Source organism: Bicyclus anynana, chromosome 17, assembly GCF_947172395.1.
Source record: "Bicyclus anynana chromosome 17, ilBicAnyn1.1, whole genome shotgun sequence".
NCBI lineage: Eukaryota > Metazoa > Arthropoda > Insecta > Lepidoptera > Nymphalidae > Bicyclus > Bicyclus anynana.
The window spans coordinates 3,012,387-3,033,825 of NC_069099.1; the positions used below are offsets into that span (position 1 = coordinate 3,012,387).

At 35.2% G+C, this 21,439-nt stretch overlaps 2 protein-coding genes across 2 annotated transcripts in view; both read right to left on the reverse strand.

Moving 5' to 3' along the window:
* LOC112046832 (ral GTPase-activating protein subunit beta) overlaps positions 1–10,362 on the reverse strand; it is a 43,799-nt gene extending 33,437 nt beyond the window's left edge. Inside the window, exons 1-7 of the mRNA XM_052886413.1 lie at positions 10,061–10,362; positions 7,588–7,746; positions 6,273–6,510; positions 4,750–4,984; positions 3,351–3,511; positions 2,759–2,901; positions 1,885–2,008 (exon numbers count right to left, since the gene is read on the reverse strand). Of these exons, the coding sequence (XP_052742373.1) occupies positions 1,885–2,008; positions 2,759–2,901; positions 3,351–3,511; positions 4,750–4,984; positions 6,273–6,510; positions 7,588–7,746; positions 10,061–10,096 (1,096 nt within the window). The 5' untranslated portion in view covers positions 10,097–10,362. The remainder of the gene's footprint in view (positions 1–1,884; positions 2,009–2,758; positions 2,902–3,350; positions 3,512–4,749; positions 4,985–6,272; positions 6,511–7,587; positions 7,747–10,060) is intronic.
* Positions 10,363–12,282: 1,920 nt separating this feature from the next.
* On the reverse strand, positions 12,283–15,089 carry LOC112046820 (B-cell receptor-associated protein 31-like). The gene has a single exon (XM_024083627.2). It carries the CDS (start codon positions 14,858–14,860, stop codon positions 14,219–14,221), a length of 642 nt encoding a protein of 213 aa, XP_023939395.1. The 5' UTR covers positions 14,861–15,089; the 3' UTR covers positions 12,283–14,218.
* Positions 15,090–21,439: the final 6,350 nt, after the last annotated feature.

Below are 21,439 nucleotides of genomic sequence, written 5' to 3' on the forward strand. Positions count from 1 at the left end.
TAGTAAAACATTTGCCAATATTGAGATTTGTATTCGCTGCGAGCATTATTTCTAAAAATCTTTACAATTAAGCAACGAACTTCGCTTGCAGCTAGGGTTGCCAACAGTTCTTCGATTTTATTACTCAACTTAAGTCGATTAAGTAAATTTTCAAGTTATTTTATGTCAATACATAGTTTTTATTAAAATTCGTCAATTTAAATGCCAGGAGTAGCTACAACTTTTTAGGTGCGACAGTGTTTGCTTTAGTTAGAAACTGTGTCTTAATTTTGTTGTGTCTTAATTTTCAGTATTGAAAACATTTTGTCTTATTTATTTATTCAATTTCTTCAACAGTACATAACGCAGAATCATCATATAAAACTTATAAGGCTAGCAGCAACCCTATTGCTAGCGTCTACGCAAGTTTTTGTAAATGTTACTTCACTCGAAAGTTCCTAGATAAGTTAGGAAGAAAGTATAGAGGAGAATGCAGTAACTTGTTCAATTATAAGGCTGTATTTCCACTGAGCTTCGCAGGCGATATTCAACCATTGGTTTAAATACAATTATAGACCAATGACGAGAGATTTAACACCAGTTCAATGATTTATTATTATTCTTAGAATATTAACGTAATGGACGAATTATGACAATAATCAAATGATGTATTTCGCTAGCTCTGCTTAGTGAAAACACTTAAAATTATGATTAATATTATGTGCTTTTCAAACTCCAGTGTTTATACATGTTTGACCCATAGAAATATTACGCATATAAAATGCAATCAACGTTTACAAGTTGAAGCTTCAAAATCAAGTTTTTGAAACCTGTACCTTCGTGCCAACTAACCAAAGGTGAGATGTCGAGGTCAAGAGTAGATGTCTTTAATATTACATTCGGAACCCTAAAAAAAGACTATTTGCCAATTATTTTTCTAAATATGGCCTCCAATTAGTCCTATAGTCCATTAGCACACGGAAACTTTGTGATTACATTATTTTTGGCAACAAAAAATAAAGAAACCCTAGATTAGTTTGTCGTGGGCTTTTCTCGGAACACGGCGCCTTTGGAATCCGCGTAACTTTATTTTTTTTTTGCTGTAATTATCACCATATAAAATAACTTGATGTTAAAGTGCTTGTAAATCTACTTGAAGTAAATGAATTTTGACTATGGCTTTGTGTTGATTGCGCTTGTATGCATACTATTTCTATGTACAGTCCCGTATCAACAAACACGGTACGGTGCAGACTTTATGACGTCTCGGAATTTAGCTGCGGGTAGTATTAAGTACTCTAAAGTCTAACCTGAAATAAACTTCTCACTTCGATGACGTCTTGAAGTCAGCCGAGTAGTGTCGAGTAGTATCGACGCGATCCTCGGATCGTTTTAAGTCTCAGACTAATTACATAAGGACCTGTCTTGCTAGACGTTACTTTTCTGTTAAAGTATATGATCAATGATCTAATGCGATTATAAAAAAACTGTCTTTATAGAATCGATGTCTCCTGCAAGTAGTTGTAGTCGTGTTCGTCGGTTAAAAAAAAACAAGAACTCCGTAAAAATACCTTTTTGTGTTGTTGAATGGTGTAAAAAAACGGTCAACAACTTGCAGTTTAGTATAAGATATAATACACCTAATATAAGTTCGTGTTATTGACGTTCTTGAAATGACAGACAATTTTGTTCGTGAATTTGGGTGCGATATTAGTCCTTACGTATTTTGCTTTAAGTCCTTTGACTAAGGACAAGAACCGACAACAATCGGAAGTTTAGCCAGGCGAAGCCAGGTTGCAAGAAGCTTATCGTAACTTTGCGAGTAGAGAGAGTATTGGGGTGAATTTTCATTGCGCATTAACGCTCGATGTTCCGAGGCGTCATAAAGTTTGAATTTGACTATACCTAGGAAAGCGTCGACGTGCGCCGCCAGCCCCAGCATCGCGCGGTGGAAGATGTGCGCCAGCGCGCCCACCCACGCCTCGCGACCCTCCTTACCCTCCTTGCCCTCCTCCGCTGTCATCCAATACTATGGAGAGAAGGATATTTGTAAAGCCCATAGAAATACTTGTCTGTTCATTGCAATACTAAGGGCCAGAATCACATCGTCATCACATCACACTAATATTATAAAGGCGGAAGTTTGTATGTGTGTAAGGGTATATGTTTCAACTTTGCGCTGTGGCTACTGAAGCGATTTGGCTGAAATTTGGCATGAAAATAAAAATAGATTTTACTCTGGTTTAGTTTAACACAAAGGCTATTTTTCATCCCAGAAAAATCCATGGTTGTTGTGGAATTTGTGAAAAACTGAATTCCACACGGACGAAGTCGCGGGCGTCCGCTATTCTTCTGATAAATATCGGACAATGTTACCGTTTAGTTTAGTTTAGTTTAGTCCCTTTCTTACTTCATGTCAAACTAGTAGAACCTCGCTGTTTCATCTCGCACCATTACCGTCTTTTACTGTAGCCTGTCATAGATTTCACGTTTTAATAGTCTAATTTCAGGATTAAAAAGCAAAAGGGCGTTTATTGTAATACTCTGCATCTTGAACTGAAACCTTTGTAGTATTACAAATTTCAGGGCTTTATTCCATCAGTCCAAACAGGTTTTAGTATGCACTTGTACAGGAGTAATTTAAAATTTTAAGTGTATTTTCATTATTAGTTACGAACCGTAATAGATAGAGGATATGAGCTCTGCCGCCGATTCGGAGGGCCACATATGGGTTGTTAATGATAATGATGATGAGTAGTAATAACAAATGAATAAATACCTGTAGGAATTCAGGAGTGTGGCTGATGAGATGCGGCTTGGTGAGGTCCACGGGGTTGCCGATGGTGTGCAGGATGCGGTACCAGCTCTGCGTCACCGCCTCCGCGCTCATGTCGGCCGGCACCAGGCTGGCATCCTCCTCACCTGCCACACACATACACACATCCTTCAGTAACAGCTGCATTGGAAAACTCTGCGATATCTTTTCATCCAAGTTTCCTCAGTGCCTAAATAGTCTTGGAACCAGTGGATCACTTACGGATCCGAGACTTGGTCCCTCACTATGGAAATCATAAGAGTTATTTCAGAGGGCGATTATGCGAGCTATGGTGAGAGTATCTTTGCGTGATCGAGTTAGATGAGGAGATCCTAAGTAACCTAAGTTACCAATTTAGCTTAATGCCGAAGAGCTGTTGGAGTCCCAACTCCCAAGAATGACGACCCTGATTTAAAAAGCGCAGTGTTGGTCTACTCTCCACTAGGTACACTGACGTCAACCAAGTCAGAAAATCGTAGGAAGCAGGCGAATGTGAATGAATAACGACGATCATGATGACTCCTTCCTAAGCAGGAACGGTAAACGGGGCACTTACTGATGGGCATGGCGGGGTAGAGCGGGCCGTACATGTGCGCCAGCAGCCGCGCCGTGAGGCACAGCGACACGCGCGCCCACTGCTCCGTGAGCGGCGCGCGGTGCCGCCAGCGCACGCACTGCTCGCGCAGCGTGCGCCACAGCGCCGGCCCGGGGAAGCACCTGCACCATACAATAGCCATATTGACTGTTATCAGCTCAGACCAATTATAGAAATGGACCTGTATCGCACTCATAGTCACGAACAAAATTGTCTGTCATTTTCTGAGGAAAACGAGCTTAGATTTTGTATATATCTTATACTAAACTAGAAGTTTTTGCCCGTTTTTTTACACAATTTAACTACACAAAAAGGTATTTTTACGGAGCTCTTTCACCGACGAACACAACGACGAATACCGATCATATACTTTGACAGAAAAGTAACGTCTAGCGAGGCAGGTCCTATAAAGTACTCGGTCGGGCCACTCGTGCTAAATTTAGGTGGGTGACGCTACTCGAGCACGGGTTCGATTACACGCCTTCGTATTCACGCGGTCGGTCGTTAGTTAAGTACGTAGGTTGGTATACTTTGATTTTCTAATTGACATCAGGAGAGCATAGCCGCACGTTAAATCTTGTATTAAGTATTTTGTAATTGAAGACAACCCTAATAATGTCAGAAAAGATATGAGTTGTAGGTGAATAAAAAAGTAGGCTAACAATTTTGTGCGAACTGAATTGCGCTGTATTGTGTCGTAGCGAGAGTCGCTATTCATTTAAATGTCGTTGCGGAGTAAATCTTCTGTACTTGCAGCACGTGCCTCAATTAATGTTATAGGTCGTAAGGGAAAGGCTAGTCTTTTCAAATAGCTGTATTTGTAACTTTAAAGCTTTAGCTCAACCAAGGTAAATTAAAAGCTCCTCGAAATCAAGAAATGAATATTGAGTAAACATTAGTGATTTGCTTAGACAACTCAAACCAATGGTGTTAAAAACTCCCAACTAAATATCAAAGGGCATCTCCCAGATGTGTATGGTGGCTTGGCCATTTTCTGAGTGTCAAACAAGAAGCACTAAATTATTTTTTATCAGAACATAAAATATAGTCATTAAAACTAAAAACATTTTTTGCCACCACTAATGTTATTTAAACAATAAAATGTTTTTTTCGTTAGCTAGCAATATTAAGTAACCAAGGTATGTTTTTTATCATGGCAACATGGTTGAATGGTGTAAAAAACGGTCAACAACTTTCAGTTTAGTATACGATAAATACCTAATCTAAGCTCCTTTTCCTTAAATAATTACAGACAATTTTGTTAGTGAATTTGGGTGTGATACTGGTCCTTATGTAATTAGTCTAAGCCTTTCAATAATTATAGATCCATTTATTCGTAATGAATTCAAACTTCACACACCTGTGACACGCCAGTATCCACACCTCAAACAGCACGCACAGCACTCGCTCGCACAGCTGCTCGGCGGCACCGTACAGCGGCGCGGGCGGCGCCAGCAGTGCAGCGGCAGCAGCGAGCAGCAGCAGCAACAGCGACTTCCACTCGCGGGCGCCGAGGCTCGCGCTGTCGGCCAGCGAGCGAGCGAGGCGGAGCACGCGGTGGCATAGCACGGCTTGCTTGCTTATCAAGTTGCCACCTGAAGAGATATTTCAGATATATCAGCTTCCATCTTCATTTAGGAAGTAAGAAGAAATTGTATTGTAATGAATAATGTTAACTATTTTTAAAATGTTAGCTTTCTGTATTCTTTGTTGAAAACAAAAAAATACTCGTGAAAAAATTATTATTTCGATACGTTAATTAATTCCCGATATATAGAATTTTAAAGTTTCAGCTCGCGTTTAAAGCCGTAACGTCATCAAACAACATTTGCTCGCCCGTTATAGGCAATTTCGTACTTCTGCCTTACCTAATGACGAACTAATGGTTAGAATTGAAAAATTATCTTTGTGTTGAAAAGCCCATTTTAAGAGGAAGGCTATAAGCTATATAACATCACACTACGACCAATAGGAGCAAAGCACCGCTCAAAAATGTGGCCAAAACGGAGAAAATATTGTACGGTCATAGGCTAGTTTTCTTAATATTTATATACGAAAGGTCATTCTCACGAAATCTCGAAAACCACTTGACGTATCTACAAAGATGAAATTTGGCAGGGAGGTAGTCTATAGTTAGTAGGTATCTGCTAATGCTAATGGATTTTCGATAGGGCCGGATTAAAGAGGTCTAGAGGCTTTCATAAGTTTGTATGAAAGTCATTCAATTATTATGCTACAAACTTGAAATTTAGCAGGGAGGTGGTTTATAGTTGGTAGTTTTATGACAGGGCCGGATTAAAGAGGTCTTGTGAAAGCCATTAGACCTCCTTAATCCGGCCCTATCGCAAAATCCATTCATAATAATAATAACATAACACTAACTCTGTTAAACTGTTTACTACCTCCCTGCCAAATATATAAATATATATAAATTGGATGTTTTAGGATGTTTGACTTTAAACAGAGTTAAATAAAGTTTACATTACAGATCAGGAATGTTTAGAGTAACTTTTATAAAGAGTCTTCATTCGCAACTTACCCAATTCCGTTTGATAGATGAATGCAAGTGCTTGCAACCAAATGGAAATTTGTTTTTGAAATATATTAATAAACAATTCTATAATTTTTTTTTTATTATTATTCAATAAAATACGTAATATACTACAAGGAAATCTGCATCCCCATAATATAAATTAAAATGGTTTACCATGGATGACTAATGAAGTTTATCTACAATATAGCCTCAATATTTCCATTGTTAAAAATTAAGAGGACTTAAGATAAAAAGGTATAGAAGGGTACAGTAGGGATAGAGAATAGGTGCACTTATGTCAAAACGAAGCTTGACCGGGTCCGCTAGTATTAGTATAGTATAGCACTCACTTTCATTGGGCCTCGGCACAAATAAGTTGTGCAAGTGGTTCAATATCTTGTTGGCGTAACGGTGCGGCTCGGCGGCGAGGGGCGGCGGCACTGCGGGCGGGGGCGGCTGAGCGGGCGCGGCGGGCGGCAGCAGCGCAGCCAGCCACGAGCAGCAAACACGCACGCAGTCCCGCAACGCTTCGTGCTCACTCAGCGGCAGGGAGAGGCCGTAGCGGATCACTTCTAGCACCCACTCCACCTACAAACATGTTGGAACACTTACTTTCAAGCTCAGCTGGCCTAATTCTTATTTTGGTCTTTCGTCGTCGTACTCGTCATCAACCCATATTCGGCTCACTGCTGAGCTCGAGTCTCCTCTCAGAATGAGAGGGGTTAGGCCAATAGTTCACCACGCTGGCCCAATGCAGATTGGCAGACTTCACACACGCAGAGAATTATTAATTAATAAGGTAATTCTCTGGTATGCAGGTTTCCTCACGATGTTTTCCTTCACCGATTGAGACGTGATATTTAATTTCTTAAAATGCACACAACTGAAAAGTTGGAGGTGCATACCCCGGACCGGATTCGAACCCACACCCTCCGGAATCGGAGGCAGAGGTCATATCCACTGGGCTATCACGGCTCTTTTGGTCTTTATTATAAAATAAATAAAATAAGGAACAAATTTTAATAAGTAACGACTATAAATCAACCCCTTTTGAAATGAAAATAGCAATTGTGACGAAAAATTTCCGCTAACATAATATATTGCGTTATTTTAGTAGGTAGAGTATGTTGTACTATTTACGGGACACCCTGTATAAGACTGAAAATAATAATTAACCAATGGGTTCAAAAACTTCAATTATAATTGATTTTTCACATTTACACATTTGTTTTTATTTTGTCACTCAAGAAAATATCCCCTATAATCTATACTAATATTATAAAGTTTGTTTGTTTGTTTCCGTGAACGCGCTAATCTCAGGAAATACTGACCCGATTTGAAAAAATCTTTCAGTGTTAGATAGCCCATTTATCGAGGAAGGCTAAATATTGTATATTATCCCCGTATTCCTACGCGAACGAGAACCACGCAGGGGAAACTGCGGGGCATCTGCTAATCCCATATAAAATACCATTCCAGACTCACTAATTCTGTATTTGGGGCATATTAACAGAATGCCCAGCTAAAAAGAAGCTTTCATTGAACTTAATTTGTAAAACTAGAGCATTAGTCAGGCTGTCCTTCAACATAAGCTTACAGAATTTAATTACTGATTTAAAATCTAATAAATGCCATTCAACATTACCAGTTGTTTGTGTAACTTACCTCAGCATCAGTGGTGAGTGGGCTGGGTTGGTGCGAGGCAAGCTGCCTGACCACAGCCAGCACCACCTCGCGCCCCCCCACTGCTCCAAGCACACCCCTGCCCCCACCCTCCAGGGGCAGTGAGTTCCACTCTGAATACATTCCGTCTTCTTCTTTAACCTGTGAAAACATAAGATGTTTTTATTGACAGATATGTTGATAGCAATCCTTTTTGGCAATATAAATAGCAGTTCCCATGTTCTGATTTTCACAAATCACATGGGACCCATGGATTTTCCAGGGTAGAAAGTAGCCTATCTGTTAATTAAAGATATTTTCAATCTTTGTTCCTAATTTTAGTCAATTATATTCAGTATCAATGCCGGCACCAACCACATCGGCATTGATAACAACCCATTATTGTATGTGCAAGAATACACATACCTTGGACAAGTTGTTACCTTCAGGGACCAAATGATTAAAGAAATCAGCACGAGAATTGCCGTTGGCTGGAAAAGATATTGGTCCCTGAAGGAGATAATGAAATCCAAGGAACTGAGCATGGTAATTAAGAGGAAGGCCTTCAACACGTGTATCTTGCCATGCCTAACATACGGCTGTGAAACCTGGGCGCTCACCATGGCTCAAAGGGCTAAACTGGCCAGGTGCCAACGATCCATGGAGAGGTGCATGACTGGCCACAAGAAAAAGGATAGGGTAAGAAACACTCACCTTCTAACTAAAACTGGGGTCACCGATGTTTTAACTCGTGTCGACCAGCAAAAGTGGCGATGGACAGGCCACATGCTAAGGGACACTACGGGGAAGTGGAGCAGACTGGTGACGGAATGGTACCCTAGAGACGGCAGAAGGAATCGGGGTAAACAGTTCATTAGATGGGAGGATGACTTAAAGCTCACAGCAGGTCCAAACTGGAGAAGGGTCGCATTAGAGAGAGAGCAGTGGAAGTCGCTGGAGGAGGCCTATGCCGAAAGGCACACTATGTTAAGAGATATTCTTTAAAAAAAAAAATTAAAACAAAATGTATTGTAATATAAAGGGCTTATTATTATTATTATTATTATTATTATATTCAGTAGTTTCGCCTAATAATATTATTGTGATAATAAGTTTGCCTATTGTTTACTATGAGTAGATGTGTGCCAGCAAGCAAATTTATAGTCAACTCTTTCTAATTTTTTTTTTTTTTTTTTTTCATTTTTTTTTATTTTTACAAGTTAGTCCTTGAATACAATCTAAGATGGAAGCGGCCTAACTTGTTAGGTGGAAGATGAATATCCACACCCTGATTGGTTTCTACACGACATTGTACGGGAACGCTACCATATACACATACCACTGCGCCACGGAGGCCGTCAACCTAATAACCTAATAACCGTTCTAATAACTGGTATCACTTAAGACAGCTTTCATTTCTCTTGCATCTGGTAAGGTTTTTTGGAATGCTAAACTGCTTGGTCGTAAGTCTTTGCCGGTAGTAACGAACCACTGCTGAAGCCTCCCACCACCCAAAAAAAAAGGAATGACCCTAAAGACTGATACACACACACATTAGTTGATGATATAAGTATAACTGCATTGTAGAGTGGTAACTATCACTTCACATTTCTTATTTTGTCATATCTCTGTGCTAAAAAGTGGACCTGTGGATACTTTATATAAACTGTGAATTGATAATTATAATCTAACATCAGTTTATTTTAATGGCCCAGATTATGTTTTATTTCATTGATATGACTTAACAATTATACCTTACTCTTTTATTTCGCTAAACTAAACAAGCAGTTTGTTTAGCGAGTTGACGCTCATTTTCGTACATTACATCTAAGACTAATTGCTAAATCTAATTATAATTATAATTATATACTAAGATAACAAAAATTTTACAACAGAAACCGAGATTGTCATTTAAGACAGGAGAGAGGAAGAGGGTTTTAGAATTATGGTACTTTGCCAATATATTGTCAGGTGTAAAACATATAATATTGTAGATGTAGATAAAAATATTATATTTACTAAATTTCAGCAGCCAAATCATATTTTAAGTCCTGTTTTGTATGAGAGGAGAGCGAAGACAAGCCATCAAAAATAAAATAAGCTGATGAAGATGATAATTATCATTCACACTTAAATAAAGTATCTACAGATTCACTCTCTTACAGCAAAGAGCTGTAGAGCTACCACAATGCAGTTATACTCATCACTGCATATGTGAGCAAGTGCATAGTTGGATTTGTGTGTATGTATCAGTCTAAGGGGTCTTTGCTGAAATGTATGTGAAGCTTACCTGTGCCCCAGGATATAAGGCACAGTTGATTTGTCAATCAACAGTATAGAAAAAAAAACACTTGTGCAGTATAATGAGAAGTGAGTGAACTGTTCATAACATTGAAAATTTAGCTACAGTTGAATTTCTTGTTATTCTTAAATAAATATACGAGTTCAGTGTAGGGAAAGAATTAGGGAAACTTACTTTGCTGTTGACTCTATTGAAGATTCCCACATTCATAAATAAGGTGTACCTAACGGTCTGAAACGGTGCACAGTATTGCTTTCTAACTTGTTCGAAAAACAATTATATTATGCTTGTATATCACTGTGTGTATTTTATATCAAATAAGATGGAAAAAATTAAGCTCATTTGGACAAATTTTAATCAATTTTAATATTTTATTCTTCTTCACCAATTTTTTTGATTGTTTAAACTTTACTTTATTTTCTCGAATTTATCATTTTTTTACCAAACGTCAAAATTCAAATGTCAAACTTACATCAATTCTCACTTGACACTGACAGCCAAGCCAATCTAGGCCAAGGAACATTGATAGGCTATATCACGTAGAGTAAATATCACCATTCCCTTATCCCTTTATCCATTGGCTCAGACCTCAGACCAATTACTTTATATAGAAGGTAATTGGTCTGAGATCATTATACCGGGCATACCGTAGTCCATATTGAGACCTACTAAATTTATGATCACAAATCTTAATCAAACATTTTATTCCCGCCAACAAGCGTGGTAGGTAGGTCTACCCTCCAAGTCTCCAATATGGAAGGAGACCTCGATAAAATAGAATATTGTTGAAGATCATGAATACTAATGTATTTTAGAGAGGTAGTTTCTTAGTAGTGTTGGGTAGGACATGACTTGAAAAAGAGTTTGTAAGTGTTGCCTCTTTTTTGTACCGGGGCAGTACAATGTCCCACTTCAAATGAGGCGAGGCGTACTGAAGCTTGGCACTACATTTGAATTTTGAAGTAACGAATACAAATGTCATATTTGAACTTTGTTTGAAGCAACGTGTACAAATGTCATGTTTGTACTAGTACAATAGGGATGATGACAGTTTTTTAAATTGTATATAAATTAAAAGTATACTAATAGTAAAGCAATTTTGTAAAAGTAACAGGGTATCTGCGATCATTATTTTCGAAGCTACAGGGATTTAAAGAGTCAGATTTGCGGCGCTGCCGCGGATCCCTGAAAAACGCCCCATACAAAATGGCTCGAAATAATGACGTCATAGGCAATGTAGTGATCGTTAGATTTGTATGCGCGTTCAAACAAAATTACTAATATCTTTGTTATTTGTGCGTTTATGCTTATAGTTCATATATTAAAAAATGTCACATTTAATGTAAGGAAGCTAAAACTGTATGAATTTTCATCTAATTACGATAAAATATTTTTAATAGATTTTGAAATTTTATAATCTCATTTATTTTGCAAATATCCAGACAATCTTTGCTTTTTATGTATAAATTAGTTAACATTGACCCTATTTACCCGAAAGTATCATAAAAATCAATATATTCAAACCTAGTCATCATCCCCATTATATAGCTTAGTAATCATAGATTTACGATTCGGTACAAGTATTCTATGTTAGTAATAGTTTGTCTTACATACTGATATTAAAAGCCAAACCTATTTTTAACCTATAAAATAGATCGATTCACCTTGGTTATTATATTTCAGTTTTTAAATTATTAAGTAATTTTTATTTTTATAAAATGTCAATTGAATAGATCCAAATTCAAAAAATAATATTTCTAAACGCATCGTATACTATTTCCGTCGCGATAAGGGATATAGTACAAAATTATATGACAGGACCACAGAATGACGTCCCATTCGACTTTTGTACTAGTCTCTCGCTTTCTCTCGCGTACGAGTAAAGCAACTACCGCGACAGAAAATGTGAAGTAGTACATTTTTTAAATGTTGAGCCGCTCTTACATTGTGACGTCATGTACGGGACAAATGTCCTGCCTATTGTATGTCCTACTCAACACTATTTCTTAGTGAAGTGGGGTAATCTCTGTAAAGTGCTCGCAAGATAGGTGCGCTATTGGTGGCACAAATATTACTTTTATTTATTATGTATTTGTATATTTAAATGAGTTTTTAGCCTGAAATAAAGACATATTATTATTATTAAATATGTTGCCAGCTTTATTGATCTCATTTACCCGCCAAGAGATAGAGGACAAGGTGGCGGGCGGCGGCACTTTTGATTAGTTCTGATTTCTAAAATCATTGACCAAAATTCCAATAGAAAGCTACATGATCTGCAAGTGTCATAGAATATATATTTTTATCTCTGCGTTCCCATAGGAACAGCAACAATGCGGGTGAAACCACGGGGAGTCTGCTAGTATACTTTAAAATAATTATTGAAACTAGAGAAAGTAATTATTAATCTATATTTTAGTAAGTTTTAATAAAAATTATAGCACCAAACAATTATAATATTAAATCAGTCAGTTCGCAATTTACATTAGTTAAACCAAAAATATGTATACAAAATCATACATTCAAAACATACTGAAACAAAAAATAACAATTAAAAAAACGGTAAACACCTTAAAACCTTATGAGTACCACATGTGTTCTTATAAAGTTATTTTAACACCAAATATTTTTTTACTTTAGCTGCTTTAAAAGTCTGCGACAGGATTCTACAAGCAGTAGGGGTAAATTCTACAATAATAATTGCATTTATTTTATGTCTTTGCCATATTCAGAATAAAATTTTAACCTTATTAGAGATTCTATACACACAATATTATATGGTAAATATGGTAAAGTTAGTAAGTCTTTAATAAAATTTAAATTGTTAACTTTGACAAAATCAAATACATTATGTTTTTAAATATCAATAAATATACTTTCTATAATAATAATAAATAACTATTAGTTGTGTCAATAAGGTAAATAATAAGATAAGGTAAGTATGTTCAGATTATTCATCTTGGCACATAGACAAACAGATAGGGAGTTGCGTGTATGTGTTGTTTCTATGAAGAACAACTGATTAACATGTACTACACACACACAAGCAGTGTGATTGTACCTATTGGATATGCCAGTCAAAATAATATAGATTTAGGTATAATATATAGTTTTAAAATTTTAGTTATATAGTTTTTTATTACTCTGTGATGTACATTAAAACACTTTTATTAGAATATAAGAATAAATATTATCTTAATGATAACACGCAAGATTGAGCATAAGATAGTTAAATTTGAGCTTCACAGTTAATAATAATAATCCACAACAACAATTCATTGGACCACATTTTTAATATTCTAACATTTTAAAACTTTTTATTAAAAGAATCTTCAAGATAATATACAACATTAGAGTATTGACTATACTTACACACATATAATAATTAATAATGATGTTATCAAGGATCAGTGATTTAATTATTTAACATTAACAGTTACTAGACTGGTAGAGCAATTTCTAATTAAATCTCAACAAGGAAACTAAAAACTAGGTAAACCAAGCAACAATTCAGTTTATAACTTCATCTTTTTGAAAATGTTTATTAAAGTCAATATATAACTTTCAAACAAACTCTGGTAAGTATATTTGTGTCACCATTGTACTTAAATGTTTAAAGTAAACTTCATGTCACATGGTTAATTTTCATTTGCCATGCTTTTCATAACATTCAATATGCATTTCTCCTTATTTATCGTAATATGTAATCTCTAAATATAGAGGAAGTTAATTTAAATACAAAAAAAGTTTTGATATAAATATATAATTCTTTTAACATATGTAGTGACTAGAAAGAGAGATATTGTCAATGAATAACTGCTAAATTAAAAATATAGCTCTTTTTTTAATGAAATAAAACAGAAAAACAAAGAGACAGACAGAAAAATATATAAGACAATTTGACAAGATTTGATAAACTAATGTAGTTTTAACTAATGTTATTTCAATTAAGTCAGATAGCCCATTAAACTGCACTTCAGTTTTAACTGAGCTGTTCAGTTAAAACTGAAGTTATGTAGCCCGTAAATGATGAGCAGTCAGGCAGTTCATCATCATCATGAAAATGATGATGATGAACTGCCTGATACTATAATCATATGAGACTGCAGACTGCTATGTTTATTCAAATATATGTATTTTTGTTCTATCTCTTATCCCATGTATAGGGTGGCTTTTTGATCTATTTCTTATTTTTATCAGCTGACAACTCATATCACACTTTTTTTAATCCTCTGTAGAGAAATATAATTTTCCCATGAAAATGGAAAAGATAATAATATAATTGAATAGAAATACAGAAATGTACAAATACAAGTAGAATAATATAGCATTTTAGTTATCACCTTGGCCTTCTTTATCATTTCCATTTGTAACTTGTTCATATTTTTGTCTCCACATTGTTACTTCTGCTTCAAGTTCTTTTGTCCGACATTTCTGTGCCTTCAGTGCGTCTACCGTCAAATCAAGTTGGTTTTCCGCTGTTTTCGCAACTGCTAAAGCCTTCTTTGATTCAATGCTTATATTCGTTATAGTTAATTCAGCGGTAGCCATTGCCTGTTCCATGTTTCCTGCTAAATCTCTCATTTTCATCTCCAAATCGTATTGAACAATAATCAGCTGTGCCATTTTTCTTATTACGAATACTAGAAAAATGGCGAAGCCAGTGATGTAGAAATTGCGCTGAGCTCTGAACAGCTTGACATTCCCTTTCATCTCACTAGAGAGATGTACGTGACCCGCGTCCGTAGAATGTGAATACTTCCTCATCTCCCGTATTGAATCAAATAGAAACAAGCACAAAATTCCCGACCAGCCATAGAAGTATATGGCGGCTTTTGAGTGAAACGCCTCGATAAATCGAGATCGGTACAACCTGAACCAGGTTCTAGGGCTGAAGATAGGCAATACCATTAATATTATAAGCCCCATTTCGAAATAGAGGTAGCCGGCTATGAAATTCCACTGTAGAGACATAATGCGTGGCCGTCTGTCTGTTCTCCAAATCTCCAATGAACAGCAATTTTTTCAAAACATTAAACAATGCAAAGCTTATATTACACAACATTAACAACAATTGCACTATTTTAATTTTCACAAAAACGGCTAAAATTGTGTTGTAATCCAGTAAAATAAAAATAAATAACAAAATTATCAATATTGCGGTGCGGATGACATATCATTGGTAGCACAGATTAATAAGATTAAAGACATGCCATGGGAACTTAGAAGAACGTGAAATCTTTATGAAGCAGCGCCATCTACATTCTAGATTTAAGATTCCAGGATAGTAAATTCAATTACTTATGGTGTGTATGCATTATAATGTTTTTAGAGATTTAAACCGTGTAAGTATGGAAAAAAGAACGAAAAAAAAGAATTATTTATCCTTTTAATTTTGACGCGCAATAGGAAGAATTTGTTTGTATTTCTAAAGCAAAGGGCTTATTACAGATAGACATTAACCGTACATTAATTTCAACGATTTTCCATATAGTCATTTGGCCTAGTGGTGCATGACTAAGGTACGATCTAATAAACCTGAGTTCGAGCCCGGACAATGAAAAACTTTTTGTCTTTTTTTTTGTTTTTCTCAATTGGTTTCTTCAACTATTACAAAATCAAAAATCTCACATTTACAAAAAATATGCATTATTATTTTTATAACATAATGGATACTATACTAAAAATACCGAAGCTAGTCACTAGATGGCGCTACCACAAGCGTTCCGAAAAAAGTTAGTCTATTTCCAATAATACATTGTAATCTTTGATTAAAGATATGTAATTAATCTCATCTGTGATATAGATAATATCCGATAATATGAATTGAGGAATAGGTAAAAATAATAATCTTTTTAGCCGTTTGTGAGTAGTATCCAAGGAACATATTTACTCAGGTAGTATCACTTACTCTACTCCTTAGACCATTAATAACTTTATTATTTTATTATTATTTTTTTTATGTTATTAATGGTCTAAGCTCTACTCATTGGTATTGGTATTAATCAAAGATTACAGTGTATTATTGGAAATAGATAGGCTACTCGAAATTTTTTCGGAACGAATGTGATAGCGCCATCTAGTGACTAGATACGGTATTTTTAGTATAGTAAAAAGTATAAAAATAATAATGCATATTTTTTGTAAAGGAGAGACACTTTTGATTTTGTAATAGTTGAAGAAACCAATTGAGAAAAACAAAAAAAAAAGACAAAATGTTTTCCTTTGTTACCCCCGGGCTCGAACTCAGGATTATTATATTGTATACTTGAAATTTTCTTAGATGACAATTTTAAACAACAATAATGGCTGACTATGAACCAAAGACAATCAGTAGGGTTGAGAAGTTAACCGCGGGCATCGTAATGATATCAAGTAGGTATCGTTATATCTGAAATAACTAAACTAAAATATCCGTTACTATACGTCATCTTAAAAAACGAATACGTTCCATATTCGTTTCGTTTTCCAACTTTTCAGTTGTGTGCATTTTAGGAAATTAAATATCATTTTAAGAATATATACACCAAGGAGAAGAAGTGAATCATGAAATACATGAAAATGTTGGATATAGTAATAATAATAATAATAATAATAATATAGCCTTTATTTCCAAGTACATAAATTACAAAAATTTACAGTTTACATTTTTAAAAATTACAAAAGATACAAAAGTTACAAAAGTTAAAAAACATTAACATTTCATTTCATTTTGTTGGATATAGTAGCGACATTATTTCCGCATACGAATATTTTTGAAATAAAGTCAGTGGCAATTTATAATGGAAATTTTTAATTTTTAAATTGTTGAAGAAAACAATTGAGAAAAACAAAAAAGCGACAAAAATATTTTTCTATTGAATTAAAGATTATTATTTCTTTCTTTTTTTACCTTGGTTATACACCACTAGTCCAAATGACTATGTAGAACATAATTGGAATTAATGTACACTTACTGTCTGTCTCTAATTATAATTCGTAACATTTTTCTAGCTCTAGAACCTACTAAATTTATTACCGCATAATGTCATATATTAAAAAACCTTTGTACTAAAGTTTCGGCCCCTTGTACATCACTATCTCTCAAACTTCTTTATATAATATCCTAATAACTCTGACTATCACGATTTACGTATACCAGAAAAATAAAAATCTCACCATGTTGCGAAACAAAAGTAATAAATTTTTTTCCATTAGTATTTCAAATCTTATATTTATTTTTCTGATCCAGCAATCATAATATTCAAGTCGTATTTGTGTATTGTTTTCTTTATTCTTAATTTAAAAATTTTGCAAGTGGTTGAAGAATCGGTTTATCGGTTTATTAATAATTTTTGATCGTGCTGTATAATTACAAACATTCGGGAGCACTCGCGCCGCGATTGGTTAAGCTCGGTTTAGGATGAGTTTACTGCGAGCAAAAAGTGCCACATTGTCGCTTCCATGCTCACAGTGAGGTCGTGTCAATGTTTGTTCCATATCATCATTACTTATTTGTTTCGTTTGCAATTGTTAGTCTTGTTATTTATTTGTTGTTTGGTTCTTATATTATTGCTGATTGCTGAGTAGTGTATGACTAACAATAATATAACTAACCGAAAATTCCGACTTTCAGATGGGTGGATTTTAGGTTGAATTTCATATGGATTGATTTATTTATTAGGTATATTAAAAATATAAAAAAAAATATTATGAAAAAATACAACCGACTTCAAAATGTTAACGTACCCACGAAACTAAAAAGGGAAAGATAACATTATTATATTTTCTACTTATTGATCATTTTGAAGTCGCTGCCAAGCCCGTCTGATGTTGACTTAAGTCGTTACTGAAAAAAACACATGACAGACAAAAATAATGTCTGAGAAACAAAAATCTTTACGATAGGGTACACCTTGAATTAATAGATTGAATACACTGGCTTGGCAGAAAATATAATGATATTATTTTTCCCTTTTTTAATTTCGTGGGTACGTTAATATTTTGAAGTCGGTTGTATATATTTTTTTAAATTATTATTTGTTTTTTCTCAATTAGGTCCTTCAACTATTTTAAAATCAAAAATCTCCATTTAAAATTGCCACTGACTTTATGAAAAAATATTCGTATGCGGAAATAATGTCGCTGCTATGTCCAACGTTTACATGTATGTAGATTTACTTCTTCTCCATGGAGTATAATATATTCTTTGGTGCTGTGTTAATAAAGATACGAGCTCTAATCATTCTATGGTTACTATTAAAATTTAAGTTTGTGATGGTTCCACAATCCTCAAATAAATTGGGTTTATTCGTTAAGAAGTAGTCTATTTCGTTTTTATACCGGCCATCTGGCGATATCCATGTCCATCTCCTGGAAGTTCGTTTTTTAAATTGACTGTTAAGTATTGTCATATTGTTTTCGAAAGCCATTTCCATTAGTTTCTGTCCATTTCTTGTTCTTTTGCCGTAACTGTAAGGGCCTAGAACGATGTCTTCACCATTTCTTGGAGTTCCAACTTGTGCATTAAAATCGCCCATTATTATACAGTTTTTGTGAGTGTGCTCTTTAATTGCGATATTGAGGGACGAGTAGAATGTATCAATTTCTGTTTTTGTGGATTGTTCAGTTGGTGAGTATATCTGCACAATAGACCATACTTCTTTGCTTGACGGGATTTTCGTGTTCAATATGGCAATTCTTTCAGATATTCCAATCATTTCAATAATAAGGTTTTTGAGTTCTTTCTTAATTAAGAATCCCACACCATGTCTTCCCGGCGTTTCACCTTTGTAGTATAGTATGAATTGACCATACTCCACAATAGCTTCACCATTTCTTCTTACTTCACTCAATCCAATAATGTCCCACTTGATGTCTTGTAAGGAGTATATAAGTTCTTGTAAGTTTTCTTCGGACCGTAGAGAAAGTGTATTGTATGTTGCAATATGGATGTTTTTGTTATTTTGCTGTTTTTTATCTTTCAAAGTATTCGTTTGGCGTTTAGGGGTAATGTTAGGAGGGTAGTGGTCGCTTTCCCCCGCGGTGACCAGCCGTCTTGGGGTGTTGGTTGTTTCGTTGGGTAAATAGTTTTTGTTTTTATGTTTGGTTTTCCTGTTGCCGGTGTCTATAGGGTGTTTTTTGCGCTTGAAGGTAGTGACAATGACGCGGATCTGCCTCGTGTTATGTAGTCTAGCATGTTTGTCCTATTATTCTTCTTTTTTGGGACTGACGTGGTTGGTTCCATTGGCAGTTTTTCTGGTGAATCACTGCGGTATCTTTTCCTTTTGTCGATTTTATCTTCTTTTGGCTCTTTTGTAACTATCTTATCTTTGACAAAATAACAGATTTTTCCCTTTGCCCTTTCTTCCTTTAGTTGTGGCAGAAGCTGTTTCCTCATTTCTAAAGTTTCTTTGCTGAGATCTTCTTTGACATAAGTGCCCAAGCCTAGTTTCTTTTTGTTCTTGAGGACTTCGTTTCTTCTCCAAAATGTAGTAAAGGTTACAAGAATAGGACGAGGAGTATTATTTTCCTTCTTGCCTAACCGATAAGCGTTATTGATTTCAGTTGAGTTGATATGAATATTCATATTTTTTCCAAGCAAGTTTATAATAGTTTCCATTGGAGACTCGCGGTGTTGTTCCTCTTTTATCCCAAAGAAGATAATATTGTTTCTTCTTTTCTGTTCATCCATTAACTTAATTTTATCATCTAGGGACTGAACTTGCAACTTTAGGTTTTTATTTTCTTCTATAAGGGTTGATAATTTTTCGTTGATACTTTCTGAAACGTTTTTAGTGACTGCTATGGTTATCTCCCTTGTTTGCGCTGCCATTTCTTCTTTCATTGTTTGCCAAAAGTTTGCAATTAATTCTTTATCCATCTTAGAGTAGTATGTGTGAAGTAAATTTTATTAAATTCGTGATGTGAAAAACCACTTTCAAAGTTTGTCGGAACGTCTAAAGGATGCTTTATGCTTCTTCGTATTGTGTCGGCTATCTGTGGTTACGGCAGTTGGTAGCAGTAACAAAACTTTTATTGTATGTCGCCAGTACGTGAAATGAAACGTTTAACTGCCTTTGTTATCACAGACCACAAATGAAGTTTGTTATGTTGGTAGCACGTTCGACTGTCAACTCGTGTGTAGCTAACTTCGTGTTTGTTTATAGTTTTGAAAGTATGTACGTACGGTTACTGGATGACTTTTCAGTTTGATATCTTGAAATCCGCCAAAATGTGTTTATTTACTTCTGGATAACTTGTCACAGTGTGTGTTTTGAGGCGTATTTTCGTAATTTGCACTTGAGTTCTTCGTTTATGCAGTGATTGTAGCTTCCCAAAACAGTGTTTGTTGCTATTTTTCCGAGTTACTAAATTAATTATCCCGAGAGGTTTAATTATACGTCTGGTGCCGTAGACAACCGGAACCGGAAGTAGCCAAAAAAGGTCGACCATTCAAAGTAAAACCTGCAATGCCAAACAACAAAGCAAGAATAGCTGTCATCGAAACAAATCTCAACTCTGTTACAGAAGCATCCCTGCAATACTTGACTACCCAAGAAAAATACAATATCTTACATGAAATACTTACAGAAAGACCGGAGAACACCGAGAGCAAACCAAAAGATAAAGGACACATATCAAAAAAAACATACGAACTCCTAAACCAGAGGTCCCACCTAATTAATACTAAAAATAAAACGAAAGCTATCAGGGCACAAATAGCAAAATTAAGTAAAGAAATTAAAAAACAATTGAGAAAAGACAAAAAACATTTTAGACTCGATACTTTTGAAAAACACATAGTAAATACAGGAGGTATTAAAAAAGCCCTCAAGTTTTTATCAGATAAAACAAATTGGATCCCTAAAATAAAAGACTGCCACCATAACACAAATACTAGAAGGCCAGACATTCTATCAATTGCTACAAATTTTTACAAAGAATTGTACTCTAAAAAGATACAATTAAACAATATAGTTTTAAACAATAATGATAATGTACCACCGATATTATCAGAAGAAATTGATAAAGGAATCCAAACTCAAAAAAGAGATAGAGCCCCTGGTCCTGATGAAATTAATAACGAACTACTTTTAGACTGCAAAAACTACATTAAACCATTATTAAAAACATTTTCAATGACATACTATTGACGGAAAACATTCCAACACAATGGACTACATCAACAATAACCTTGCTTCACAAAAAAGGCGACAAAGACGTTATGAATAACTATAGACCTATTAGTCTAATGTCTAATATCTACAAAGTTTTCGCGAAAGTAATTCTCCGTCGAATAACTGGACCGTTAGACGAGAATCAGCCCAGAGAGCAAGCCGGCTTCAGGGCAGGATACTCTACATTAGACCACATACACGTTGTAAGACAAGTCTTTGAAAAAAACAAGGAATTTAAGGTACCATTCTACTGCTGTTTTATAGACTATAACAAAGCTTTTGACTCAATAGAGCACGAAGCCATTTGGTTGTCTCTTAAGAACCAAGGAGTAGAACATAAATATATAAGAATCATAAAGAATATATACACCAATAGTACAGCTAAGATAAAGTT

Bases quoted from the DNA above. Each gene is read 5' to 3' on its own strand.
- LOC112046820 (XM_024083627.2), bottom strand. From the start codon at position 14,860: ATGTCTCTACAGTGGAATTTCATAGCCGGCTACCTCTATTTCGAAATG.